General features: G+C 37.6%; 1 protein-coding gene across 2 annotated transcripts in view; it reads left to right on the forward strand.

Annotated features, from left to right (window-relative positions):
- The first annotated feature begins 1492 nt into the window (after positions 1-1492).
- hat1 (histone acetyltransferase 1) overlaps positions 1493-14294 on the forward strand; it is a 17466-nt gene continuing 4664 nt past the window's right edge. Inside the window, exons 1-8 of one of the 2 annotated variants that reach the window (XM_007546469.2) lie at positions 1493-1563; positions 3470-3541; positions 3644-3719; positions 5901-6021; positions 11813-11989; positions 12070-12191; positions 12793-12897; positions 13246-13352. In XM_007546469.2, the coding sequence (XP_007546531.2) occupies positions 1494-1563; positions 3470-3541; positions 3644-3719; positions 5901-6021; positions 11813-11989; positions 12070-12191; positions 12793-12897; positions 13246-13352 (850 nt within the window). In that variant the 5' untranslated portion in view covers position 1493. Of the gene's footprint in view, positions 1564-1662; positions 1744-3469; positions 3542-3643; positions 3720-5900; positions 6022-11812; positions 11990-12069; positions 12192-12792; positions 12898-13245; positions 13353-14294 lie in introns of those variants that run through there. The other variant, XM_016668644.1, reaches the window with a different exon arrangement.

Here is a 14294-nt window from a genome sequence, read left to right on the forward strand (position 1 = left end):
GGGATGCGGTTACCATTAACTTTTTGTTAGATTATTATTATTATTATTATTATTATTATTATTATTATTATTATTATTATTATTATTATAAGCCATAATTCAATTACTTAAACTGGCATTTAAAGGGTTAAAATGTTAACAATAATTAAAGTTTTGATAGTTTTTTTTCGCACAACTGAATAAAAGAAAGTGATGAATGTTTTCTATTTTTGTTATTAAAAATGATATTTAACGATGCTCGAATATTTCCAAAATATTACTTTAGTAGTAGCTTTATTTATATTGCTTTAAATTCTATTTGCCTAAATATTTTAGGCTAAACAGGCTAAATTTGAACTACAGCCCTCAAAACTGTAATTGCTGAATAATATATTGTCAATACAGCTAACTATGGGTCAACTATCATTGTTGAGTTATATAATTCTTCCCAATGTCTCAGCCTGGAGCTCTTTCTTTTGAGTCATGCTTCTCATCAGTTATCCAGGTGCATCTTGTTGTGAGTGATTCCATAATTGTTTCCTCTTCTTGATCAGAGAAGATGCCATTAATTAGAAGAAAACAATTTCATTTAAACTTTGAGGGTTTGTTTTGCGAAGCAGGATTCTTCAGCTGTGTAAGGGAATTGTTCAGATGTTTTTTTTCCCCCCTCAGAAAATAATACAACTAAGCTTGAATGTTTCAACGTGATGACTATTTTATATTTACTGTGTGTAAAGTTTAAAATAATAATAATAATTTCATTTGGCATTCAAGAAAAAAAAGCTAATGAATGGCTCACTTGTAGAGGGGTCATCCATCTATCTGTCCATATCACTCACAGTCTCCTGATGAGGTGTTTCCAAGTCACAAATGTGTCATGGTGAAATGTTTGTATACCTTTGTTGGGAACAAAGATCCAATTTATTTTTAGGTTTTAACTATTTCTTTATTTGAAACATCTTTTCACATCAGAGAAATAACGATGACATAACAGAAAACAAAAACAAAACAAAAAACGTCTTTGCATGATTAGAGCAAGTATGAATTAATAGTATAAACTATAATGTATGTATATATGTATGTATGTGTAAAGTCAATAAAAACAAGAACATGCTACAGAGCAATATACTGCTTTTAATAAAATAAAAACTTTAAATGAATAAAAGCATTTATATTTAATTTATATGTATAACAGCCAATAATACTAAAATACAGATCAAAATATTGAAATAAAAAAATAGGCGTATTATTTTAAGAAATATATTTTTAAAACAGTCTTTGCGAAAATAAAATAAAACCACCTAGAGTCTGGGGGACAGACAGTCCGTTGTTTTTGTGTAATATATGTATATATATTTTTAAATCAAAGCCGAGTCAATTCCAAAGCTAATTTAACTCTTATCTGGTTGTAAACCAATATGATATTTCTGTACAATATCTCAGTTTTTGACGAATAATTGGTTTGAAATGAAAAGTAAAATAGCTGACTACGTATATCCTGTTTCCACGGAAACATGTTCACCCGGAAGTACTCCATTTTCCGCGGGTCTTTTGGGACAATAACACAGTGTGCAGAAATGGCGGGTAAGGGGCTAAATGCTTACGTTTTATAGTCATTCAGCATTCATTTACGTATATTTCGGTCCTCAATAGATGTAAGGACTCCTCTTCGCCTGCTCGAAGCGCATACCTGACCTGTAATGTCTTCAAAACACCGCAAAAAACGAGCTAACGTCACCTAGCAAATGAAGCACAGGGGTGCCTGTAAGCTAACGTTGCTTTCAGACTGTCATGGCATCACATTTTCGGTTTTAGAAACACTTATATTCAAATCTAAGCTGGGTGTAGCTGTATTAATAAATACGGAGTTCTCGCTGTGTTGGAATGATGCTGTTTAGTCGGCTGACAGCTCTCCTGCTGTATCTTCTCTGATGAAAAATAGTACTTTGTAATCTGATTTACAAACTATATTTTGGATCCATGGAGTTTCAACCCAGCTTATCTGCGGTTACATGTCTTTGTAGACCTTCTGTAAACACATAAGCTTAGCATTTTATTGACAATCAGATGTAAAGACGCTTAGAGGACGATATAAATATGATTTAAGGTAGTACTGATTTCAGAAAGCTAGTAAGCTAGTTAGTAATGTTAACATAGAATAATAGTTTTCATTCCCAATGTCTTTTTGGGTATAAAGAGCTACTGACAATACATTGCTGTGAAAAAGTATTTGCTCAGTTCGATGACTCTATTTATTATTTATTCTTTTCACACTTTAAGGTTTCAAGTCACTAACAAAATTCTAAGATCAGAAAATAAATTGAATGCAGTAAGGGATTTTAAATGAGTCTTCACATTGAAATTCTAGAAAAATATATCTATACTAACCTCAGGGAAAATTTATATTATCAACAAACTTCATTACAAAGGCCTGATTATGTACCTGTAGAATCATTACATCCTTTAAATAGAACCTGTTAGACAAAATGAAGTAGGTTAAAGTATCTGTCAAAGAATCATGTTTCTATCAAAAAAGATTCAATACAAATGTAGAAAGTTTTGGAACACCATACTCACAGTAAGACACGACTGAGTATGGTGTGTTTGATTGATGGTTGTCAGAACCTTGACAACTTGAGCTAACTGATAAAACCATAATTTCTGTTTTTCACTAAAAAATCTGAGGGAGAAGGTCGATCTTAAGGTGTGTTTGAGGACAGTATCCAAAAGAGCCTTAAGCACAGAAATAAGGGCACTTCTCAATGTTTAAAAAATGAAATAAAGACTTTAGATTGGTCTAGTTAAAGTTCAGACTTAAATCTGATTGAGATGCTGTGTGATGACTATTTTATATAGTCATCACTATATAAAATATAGTGACCATTTATAGTGACTATATAAAATATAGACAGACCATTTTTGCTTGAATCCTTCCAATGTGGTTAAATTAAAAACAATTCCTCTATGGCAATGCACAAAGTAACTGCATGCGACATTCCAGTGTTATGAGTGGCACAACTTGTTTTTAGGTTCATGGTGTGATTATTTATTCACTTAGGGCCAGATTAGGTTGGATATTTTTTCCCGTTTGTTAATTGCATCATTTGAAAACTTCATATTTTTATTTTCTCAGGTTTCTAAAATCTGTTTGATCTGAAACATTCAAATTTAGACAAAAAGTTGCTTTTCATTTGTTTGTTAATTTGGCCTCATGTGCACATTCAGAAGATAATGATAGTTATTTCTGGATATTTCATTACATGCCTATACATCTTGCTGTATTTATTCATGTGACCTCCAGACATCAATGTTATTTGAACTACAAAATTTGACATATGGAGCTCAGGAACCAGTCAATGTGGGCTGTAATTCAGTAAAAAAATATAAAGCACAACCATATATGCATAAGAAGAAAATTACTGCATTTCTGTCAAAATAAAACGTGGAGAGCATTTCCTTAGCAACAGTTGTGTTTTATGGACACCCACAGATGTAAATGCGATGGAGAAGAAACTGGCTGAATACAAGTGTGACACAAATGAAGCGACCTGCCTGAAGTTAGGTAGGTGTTTTAATTTTTGATGACATATGCTCATTTATTTATTAAACATTTTTATTTGACTCTCTGAAGCTCTCATACTAATCGGTGATCTGTTGCTGTTAGTGCGATTTCCTGAAGACGTTGAGGATGATGGCACCACATTCCACCCAGAGTACAGCCACCAACTATTTGGAGATGAGTGAGTTTTTTTCCCCCAGTATTATGTACTTGAAGTTGAATTAGTAAGCCAAACCTGACACAAGGAAGTATTTACCTCTGCTGCTCTGTCTGCAGTCTCTGTGCATTTCCTTAATTGAAGCTGAGAGTATGAGTCAAAATGATGTTTGTGCAGCTGTGATAAACCCATTCTGTGTCTTTATCAAAAAACAAATATGATATTATTTGCTTAAGGATTTTACACGGAGATCAAACTTATCACTTTCCTGTGTAACGTTTTATAATTTTTCTATTTTTCATTGAGTACTAAAAGGAGCTATCTGGCTTTGAGACGTTTGACCCAATTGGGAACAATCAATACCAGTAGTTATACCAGCCCTCCCCCAGCACCTCCCCTCTCAGCTCCTCCAGACTAGCGGCACCAGCAATTAGCCAACAGCTGATTTTAACTGCACATCTACTGAGCTTATCATATAAACTAAATCTCAGTGCAATGCTCCAAAGAAAGTTGTTAGAAGCTTAATGGAGAAATGAGTGTCGGAAAGAGCAGGAGCTTCTTAAAGAGACAGAGACACGATTTCAAGGCATTAAATTGCAAAGTCAAATTTCCTTTAATTCATGTTTAATATTTTTATAACAACTCAAGGTAACATAGTTACTTGATTGTACTATAAATGTCTGGAAAATACACAATGCTGCCCCTTTAACAAGACTGCGGGAATAAAAAAAAAGTGCTGCAACTGTTCCTACACGCCTTCGTTTTTTTTTGTTGTTTTTTTTTGTTTTCTTTCTTATGCTCTTTCAGATGTGCATCATATTTATAAGCGCTTGTAGTCCTCATAAACTGTCTTGACTTGGCTCGTGCAAGTGCCTAACAACCCGAGCTCTTGGAGAAAGCTGGAAAGCCTCACACATCCCAGGCCTGGGGACAGCATGTAAACTCCTCACAGAGAGGATCCAGTCAGCCGGCATGTTGGATTTGTGAAACATCTTGCTGGGAGGCGATAGTAACACAGAAATTCCCTCATTAGGACGGTTCTTGCTGCTTTATGACCATACATAACATCCTGTCTTATATATGATTTTGTTTACATGCTGCATGGCCGCAGATACTCAGAATATGGCTTGAACAAACTTTCTCACAAGCTTCTTTTAATATTTTTTTTGACATCTGCTAGTGATAAAAATGGTACATTGTGATCCTTTTTTAATGTGTTTTTCCACCTACATTTGCACTTTTATTTCAGGTAATTAGAAGCTGGTTTAATAATTAGAGATGATGACATGCACGTTTATGTTTTTTATTAGGATTAAGTAAATTATTTGTAATTGAAACAAAGAGCTTTAGGATAGTTTAAGCCTTTCATTTAGATTAAATTGTGTATTTAAAGAGATTTTAAAGCAGTTTCACGTCTCATTGCACGATATCAGAACAAGTTTTCCATTAAGTGACGATGAACCTAACCAAATGTAGATAGCTTTTCAGTAAGCTCATCATTGTTTTCAGATTTTTTTTATTGTTTTTTTTTTTTACATCTGGGGCTGTAAAGATCACACATTCTGTCAGAACATGTGATTTTCCTTTTTTTCATGTTAGATAAACAAAGAGGAGCCAGATGCAGACACATCAGCACAGATTTACTTCCAGTATTTGTGGGATCTTACAAAACATTGCAGAGTTGCAGGATTCCAATAATTTGCTCCACTAAAGAGATGTTGAACTCGAGCAGCTCTGCGTTGTTGGCGGTGACACCTGTCTCTGGGCACGGACATACAGTAGCGTGCCGCTCTGCTCTAAATTGCGCTTCCAAATTAGTCAAAACTAGGATTGGTTATTTTTGCGCTCGCTGCAATCAACTCAAAAGGAACTCTGTAATTGGGGCATTAATTATTTCAGCAAGCGTTAATTGCTGGTAAACCTTAATCACACAGTTGCATAATGATGAATCTGTTTTGCCAAAATGTATTTGTTTCTTTCATTATCATATCACAATGCAGCACAGTGAAACTGGTGACCCTAGCAAGCATTCACTATATCCAGCCAGGTGTATATTTAATGATGGCGGATGCAAAAAGAATAATCAGATGCTTTAATGAGTCTATCCATGAAGCAGCGAGTTTTATAATACCGTGTTTGTGAGTCTCTTATATAGATGCAAACTCACTTGGACTTGTAATCTAACTGGAGTTGCTCTCTCCACAGTGAGGTCGCTTTTGGGTACAAAGGTCTTCAGATTCAGCTCTTCTACACCGCCGGAAACCTGAGCACACTCTTCAAAGTGAAATACTCATCAAAAGTTACAGACACATTTGATTGTGTCGAGGTAAGAAAATTGTTTTATTGAAATTTGACTCCTTTACATGTGGAGTTTTTCAGAGTTTTATTCTAGGCCCTGTCTTATTTTTGGATATATATATATAGCTATACTTTGGATAGCAATTTCTGATATTTATTTTGTAACATGTCCAAAACCGTTTGTAATAATTTTGTTATATTTTACCAAATTAAATTGAACAAACCCTGACTTTAGAAAAATGGTGGCAGGGCTTCCTTTAGAGGGTGTTTCCACACTTGGTCAATTTCCTTTGGTTGTAACTTTTTCAGATTTTTCTTTTTTTCACTCAGAGAAAACTCCAAACCATCTAAAAGTCAATCATTTCAACAACATTCAGTCGGTTTATTGGTCAGACGGGAGCACCGAGTGTAAATCCAGGAAGTAGATTCTGTGTACTGAGACTGCAGAATACACAGAGAATATATTCATATAGGTTTTGTGTGTGTGTTTCTAGTTACAATTTCAAGCAAAATCATCTGAGAAGTATACTGAATGATTGATAGTTACATTAGGTTGTATGCAAACACTCACTAATATCTTTATATTAGTGAGTTTGTTTACTCTACTGGCATCCCACAATGCAACGGAAACCTGGCTATGGGAAGGTGTTTGGCTCACGCTTGCAGCTTACTTCTGGTATCTGTGTCGAATCGAGGTTGGATTACATCATGTGCGAACCAGTGAAGCAAGACGGTGGAAGCACTGTGCTGTCAGGATAGAGGGAAAGATGAATGCAGTAAAGCACAGACACATTCTGGATGAAAACCTGCTGCAGAACGCTCTTGACCTCAGACAGAGGCAACAGTTCATGTTTCAGGGGGACAGTGACCCCAAACACACAGGCAAGATATCTAAGGAGTGGCTTCAGGACAACTCTGTTGTTGGCCTTGAGTGGCTTACCCAGAGGCCAGACTTGAACATCCATGGACAGATGGATGTGAACCAACATTTCCCATCCAACCTGATGGAGCTGAAGAGATTCTGCAATTAGAAACAGGTGAATCTGCCCAAAAACAGCAGCTGTACCAGGCTGGTGGCAGCATGTTTAAAGAGACTGGAGGCTGTGATGACTGCCACAGGTCTGTTAAGAATACTTGTGTACATCTGGTCTAAAAATATATAATAATAAAAATGTATAAAAACATTTTGTGTAATGGGAATTTGCATGTGAAGTTTTGAGAAATTGATTTAATCCATTTTGGAATAAAACGGCAGTGTAGCAAAATGTTGAAGAAGTGAAGGTCTGTGAATAGAAATATATATAAATAATCTCCAGGGTTGAGCTTTTGGTCAAGAACTTATCCCTGAAGATTCTTGAATAGAATTGATTTATGTTTCTCTGACAGCTGAATTGGTTTTTATACTAAATTTAATTAAAAGAATCAGGCAGCTTAAATACATAATTTGACTCTAAAGTGAAATTTTGCACCCTGCTCTTTTATTACTTGATAACATTAATCAGGTAAGGAGGAAATACCAGCATTAATCAGTCAAGTAAAACCTGTGGCATCCCACTTCTCCTTACATCTTGTGCTATTTTGAAAGAAATGGCAAAGTTGTAAATGAAACAGAAGACGATCTTTACTCTTTGTCCTTATGGTCTCATCTAGGGCTGCATTATTAAAGGAACATGGGGCATTTTGTGATTAACCCAGCCTTTCCTTACTTCTATCTCTCTTTTCCATCATCATGGTCTCCTTCCCGGAGCTTTAGCATCTCTGTCACCAAGCTGTAGCTCAGGTGTGGACAGTCAATGCCCTCCCAAAGGGATACGTATATTGCTGACAAGCACAGTTTGAATGCATGGCGCCCAAATTGTTTGAGCCTACCAAAAAATAGCACAATTTTATGTAAAGTGCAGCTCCAGCATTAACCAATTAAAGATTCGTGTCATTATTAAACGTGTTGGTGAGCAGAGTTTGGAGCCGTCATGCAAACTGGAAAGCGCTCCGACTTCAGCGCTGACCCCGACGCGTTGGTTCACCTTGTCAAGGGTTTGAGTGCAGCTGCAGGGAGCGAGGGGAGCTGCACGGTTCAGGCTGCGTCTGAAGAGTGTTTGTCTCTGAGTGTGTGTGGAGACGGTCGGGGTGCGGTGCAGCTGGCGAAAGATGAGGGGGTTGATGCAGCTGCTTGTTACATTGATTCAAAACTCTGACCAGAACTCACCTTCTAACATTTAAAAAAAAAAAAAGACATCCTCACTGCTGGAAATCTTCCAGAAAACTAATTTAAAGCCACGTCATTATGTCGGTCCAAACATCTTTTAAATGTTTGTTTTTAATCCACATTAATGTCTTAAAGCGTGACTTCTGATCAGATGAATATAATTATTCAACGCTGCACCGGCCCTCTGAATGGAATTACCAGATAAAATTACAACAATACGACAAATTAGATACTTTGTACTTGCCTTTGTGCTTATTGTTAGAAATAAAAGACATCAACAAACTGCTGCAAAGGAACATTGTTGAGTTACATTCAGGACAAAACGAGGCGCCTATTCTTGGAGGCTGTGCAATTTAGTGTCTAGTAGGTAGGAGAGTGGGCCGGACAAAGCAACTTGTTTGTCCATGGTCTTTTAAGTGTGGTCCTCGTCCCCCCAGAAATGTGGCTGAACAATCACAATAGTTAAGAGGCATTCAGCTGCAGGTGCATTACTTCCAGTTAGATATTAGCTGATGTCTGAAAGGGGGGAGAATTAGCAGAATGTTGCATTAGCCTTTTGTGGCGCATTTTGCTCAGACCTTCTTCATTTCCCGGTTTTCAATGCTGAGCAGCGAGGGTCTCTGTGCTCCAATAATGCCCATCACACATGTAAATGGTGTGAAAGGGCTTCTTAGCAAAGTGTTCTCATGTCAATCCTTATGGAAATGGATACAATGCAAACATCACAGCTGAACTAACCACACGTTGTACTGAGTAAAAAGTCCGTGGGTAGGGGCCCTTTGTCTCTGGGGCTCTTTGAAAACGCGGGGGCAAATTCGTTTGATTGGGTTCACTTGGCAGGATTAGAGGAGAGGGCTCCATTATGGATGCCCAAAGGTTTGTTAAGCTGAGATCAATTCATGGGGTTTTCTTCCTCAGTGAGAAGCAGAAATGTGTTTATTGTGGCAACTTCATCACATATTCATGGTTTAACATAAGTAGTAAATGTACGGATTTAAGTGGCCTTGTTACCATTGGGGAGTCGGGGGGTGGGGGGGGGTGCCTCTGCTCAGCTGACAGTTTTAATTGCCTAATGGGTTTCTGTTCAGCCGCTCTAAAAATGTACACTTGCAGATTTATTTTTGCAGCCTTAACTTAATAAAGAGAGAAAACACTTTCAAGTTTCTTCTGCATTTTATTCAGCTTTTTCACGTTTTTCTCATTTTACATGCTTAATCAATAATTATAGATAATTAGCGTGATAGCACAACAAAAAGTTTTCTAAATAAAAACCATGAGAAATGCGTTGTGCGTTTGAGTCAATGCTTTGCAGACCCGCTGCAGGGTGTAATTACTGCTTTAGCATCATGTGCCTACCAGCTTTGCACGTTAAGCTATGTTTACGCACATTCTTTGCAGAATCACTGAACCAGATTGGATACAGAGTTTGTGTAACAGAAAAACAATTTTCGCTGAGTCTAAATCGGATTCAGGCCTGGGTTTTGACTGGGCCGCTCCAACACATGAAAACGCTTTGACCTAAACCAGTTGAGCAAAGAACTGCTTGTACTGCAATAAATGTTAACTACATAAATGTCATTGATTTAGACTCACCATACCAGTAACGCATTTCGTGATAATTACGGTTTAATGCAGCAGAAAGTCTTTTAGGAAGAACCTCTTTACCAGTATTAAGTTGTTCTCACCAACAGCAGATGGAGCTGGATGCAACTTTTTAAGATTAGACTTTGGTCCTAAGATTGAAAAAAGACGTTTTTTTGTTGTTGTTGTTGTTGTTGTTGTTTTCCCCAGTAGCTGGATGTAGTGACCTCTGTGTGGCGGTCTATGTTTGAAATGAATTCAAAGAAGAAAGACATTACCACCATTAAATAGTATTTTATTTAAATGTTAGTATAATAGATATTACTGCATTCACCAGCATCACTGCAGATTGTGTGCTTTACTGATAGCTCTAGAGCCAAAAATAATTGGAAATACATTGTAATATTAAGCTTGTAGGTAAAAATGTGCAGTAAAACATGAGATTTGAGCTTTTTTTTTTAATCTCTGTAATTCATAAAAAAATACTTGATTATAATATAAATTACTATATTTAGGGGCTGCTTAAAGACACAAAAGAGAAGTAGGAAAGGATGAAAAGCCTGTCACAGGTTGGGGTCTCATATGAGACACGAGGACCTTCCTCCACATGTTTGCTGTGCTCCTATTAAGGCTTACAGCAGCTTTCTTCTTGTCACTTTTCTACAACCAATGGTTGCAGACAAATTCTCCCACCTGAGCTCTTGATCTTTGCAGCTCCTCCAGAGTCATCCTGGGCCTCTCTGCTTCTCTTATTAATGCTCTCCTGACCAGACCTATCAGTCTGTTTACTACTCAGGTGATGCCTGAAGGTAATTGCTTGTCCTGGATTTTATTTTGGGGTGTCAGAATGAATGGCTCTGAATATAAATGTGCTTTTCTTTCATTGCCACTGTTTCTTGGTGTTGGTTTGTCACAAATTGGCCGGTAGCAATAACAAATGTTGCTGGATGATAAAGTTGATAAATTTATTACAATAAACGATAATATTGTTGTTTTCAGACCATTTTCAAATCACATAATAGTGATAACATTGTATTGTAAGTACAGCCTCTCAAAGTTCACCAAACATTTCACTTTGGAACTGGGAGACATTTTAAATATCAAAAATAAATAAACAAAACAACAAATAAAATGGAGACAGAAGTCAGAAGGGTTAGCTGAGACCAGAGGTGGATAGTGACTAGTTACATTGACTTGTACTTTGTCCTGTTTACTTTGACTCGAATAATTTTATTATGAATTATTGCTACTGTTATTTGAGTAAAATTTCTTGATACCCTACCGACTGAGTAACTTGAATTAAGAACAAGCTTGTTTTGGACCAAAATTCACCAGACACAGATTCACACCTTTAGGTTTTAATAAAGTTTCTTAAGTTTTGTGTTGAAAGAAATTGATTCAGAACTTTTTTTTTTCCCCTGATTTTGTTATTTAGTAATTATGTCATAAATTGTTCTCATTTTGGTCCTTAAAATACCAAAATTTCCACGTAACTTTATATTTTAAACCATCTGATGGTGGGACGTTCTAAGATTGTTGTAAGGGGAAAATCGGGACAAAAAAAACCTAAGCTTAAAGGAGGAGCATCAGGTAGTCGGATGTGCCTGTCTGCAGTAATCTAATGATTACTGAAGGGCAATATAGAATACAGACTTCATAATCTGTAGTCTTTTTGGTTGAATATAGTTTGGATTTTATGTTGTGCTCAGTTTTTATTTAAGTGCATTTTTTTGTTAACGGAGACTTGAGAGTCCATTTTGTTTTTGTTTTTGGCTGTTTTGTTTATTTTGTTTACCAGTTCCAGTGTTAAGTGTCCTTTTGAAAATAAAGCGTATCTATTTTTGGCAGGATATCGCACCCATAATTATGTCGTTACCATTACATCAGTTTAAAATGGTCTTCAAACAATATTGTTGTTTGTCGCAATGATTTTTGAGACAATTAATCGCCCGTGACAGGCGTAGGTGCTAGTTGTTTTGCTAGGCCCAGTATGTGTTTCTTCACTAAGTTGGGTTTTGGTTGCGGTATCCAGGCCGACGACGTCGAAGGGAAGATCCGGGAGATAATTCCCGCTGGTTTCACCTCCAACACCGACGACTTCATCTCTCTGCTGGAGAAGGAGGCCAACTTCAAGCCGTTCGGCACCATGCTCCACTCATACACAGTCCACAACGAGGAGGCAGAGCAACTCACCTACCAGATTCACAAGGTACAGACGCCTCGCGCTCCCCTCCACGCCTGTTGAGCCAGTTTTGAAACTTTTTTTTTTTTCTTGATGTTTTGCTCCAGGCTGACATCAGCTGCCCCGGATTCCAGGAGTACCACGAGCGCCTGCAGACCTTCCTCATGTGGTTCATCGAGACCGCCAGTTTCCTCGACATAGACGACGATCGTTGGGACTTCTTTCTTGTGTGAGTGCCCTCCTTAATTGACACCAATCCCCCCTCGTACCCCCTTCCCCTGCCTGCCCACCCCCAATGCTTTACCCTAAAGCTTATATTGTGTCATTGAAAAACAAAGCCCCCCTTTGAGGCGCTTGTGACCAATTACCAGGCCAGTTTGATTATATTTCCCCCTGTTGGAGAATTGTTGATCAGCCAAGAGCTTCCTTTGTACCCAAAGCCCTTTTCAGATTTTTCGGGGGCAAAGAGCTGAATTGAATACTGTTGTCTTTTGAAACACTGAACAATGTCTTAACAGTAAAAAGAGCCTCTGCCAGTGTTTTCTTTACCCTGGCACCTATTAGAAGCGACAATGGGCAAAAAGGACTGAAGTGATCTGGAGGAGCTCAAACCCTCCTCCAACCCCTTCTCTTCCTCTAAGTTGCAGCACTCCAATTAAGTGCATAATGTATTCAGGTTGCAGCAGGTGTACCAATCGGGGCTCGAACGCGCCGACGTGAGGTGGGGGGTGTGGGGGGGAGTGTGGATGTGGGAACAGAGAGGCTAAAACGGACACTGCTCCGGGAGTGTGCCTGTAATTGACCTGTTTGCCTTTGTGTTTTATCTGCAGATTTGAAAAGTACAATAAAGACGGGGAGACTCTCTACGCCACTGTTGGCTACATGACAGTTTATAATTACTACGTATACCCAGACAAAACCCGACCACGTGTAAGGTAATTGCTGGGGCAGCGCGTGCCTTCCCATTCTATTGTATTAAAAAAAGGAGTGGAAAATTATACATTTCTTTATCCTCTTCCCAAAGAGCCCAAATTACTGGCTTCTATAGCCAGCCATTCATCCAGATTTTGTTTCAGAACCAAACCAGGGGGATTTGTATCTGAAAACAACTGTATAGATGAGCTTTTTATGTGATTTGATTTGTTGCATTGACGAATCAGTATAAAAGTCTATTATTTGCTGCTTTCAATCAAGGAATTTGTCTTTCTCAGAAAAACAACAACTTACATCACTCACACATTTCTTCTATTTTTTTTCCTCCTCATTTCCCTTTAACTGAGCAGCCAAATGCTGATCCTGCCTCCTTTCCAAGGAGAGGGCCATGGCGCTCAGCTCCTGGAGGCCGTGCACAGGTTTTACTGCAGCCTGCCAAAAGTGCAGGACATCACAGGTGAGCATCACTTGTCTTTGAAGACTGGATGGACTCATTTATATTTAAACATTTGTGCTTAAACTATCTTTTTTTTTTCTGCTGTATTACTAGTTGGTTAAAAAGGCAAGCTTTGATCCGAAAGCTTTTCCTAGTAGTAACTTAACGCTGAAAGTGTAAATAAACACAAGTTTGATTACAATTGATTTTCACGTTTTTTGGGGGGGGTTTTTGCAGACAGGAGGAAAAATTTCTACATAGTTTATGTGCAAAAACATGAAAAATAATTTGGGAAATGCAAAAAAAAAAAAAAAAACATATTAAAGCATTTTCAGATAAAAATGACCGGGTTGTGTTGTAGAGAGCCTCTTCATTTGCATCCAGAAGCTTTTGTTGCTGTGAGCGATGCCCCCCCAAAAACCCATCTGAACTTACTGCTGACGTTTCAGACCTTGTGTGTCCAAGTCCAGAACTTGACATCTACTATCCTGCAACTTGTAGATGAATCCCTTCCTGAATCAAATGAATGACTTGTTGCTGGGCTAAAAGATGCCGATGAGCCAATTGATTCAGGCTTGTTGGTGAAGGAAGGGATGTAAAACTTGCAGGATGGTAGATGTGGAGGACTGTTCTTGAGCAGCTCTGTTTTAGGCTGTTATGAGTCTGTTAAAGACTTGCTGGAAAAACACTTAAACTGTGGTGTATTGAGACTTGGGAGGCTCAAAGGTGCAGCTTTGTCCATTCTTTCTTATTACATTTTCATTTTTTTCATATTTATTCAGCAGGTTCTGGCAAGTTTTGGTGATTTTCTCGGTATTTCCATGTGCAACACTGCAATGTCAAAGGACTGCATAGACATGATTTTCAATAGGATACTATTATTAAGGGATCATACTTGTGCATTCTAGCTGCAGTGCACAAACGCTTCTAATTAAAATCTTAAGTAAATAAAAAAATAATTAA

This window comes from Poecilia formosa, unplaced genomic scaffold (genome assembly GCF_000485575.1).
Source record: "Poecilia formosa unplaced genomic scaffold, Poecilia_formosa-5.1.2 Scaffold16, whole genome shotgun sequence".
In the NCBI taxonomy this organism is placed as follows: domain Eukaryota; kingdom Metazoa; phylum Chordata; class Actinopteri; order Cyprinodontiformes; family Poeciliidae; genus Poecilia; species Poecilia formosa.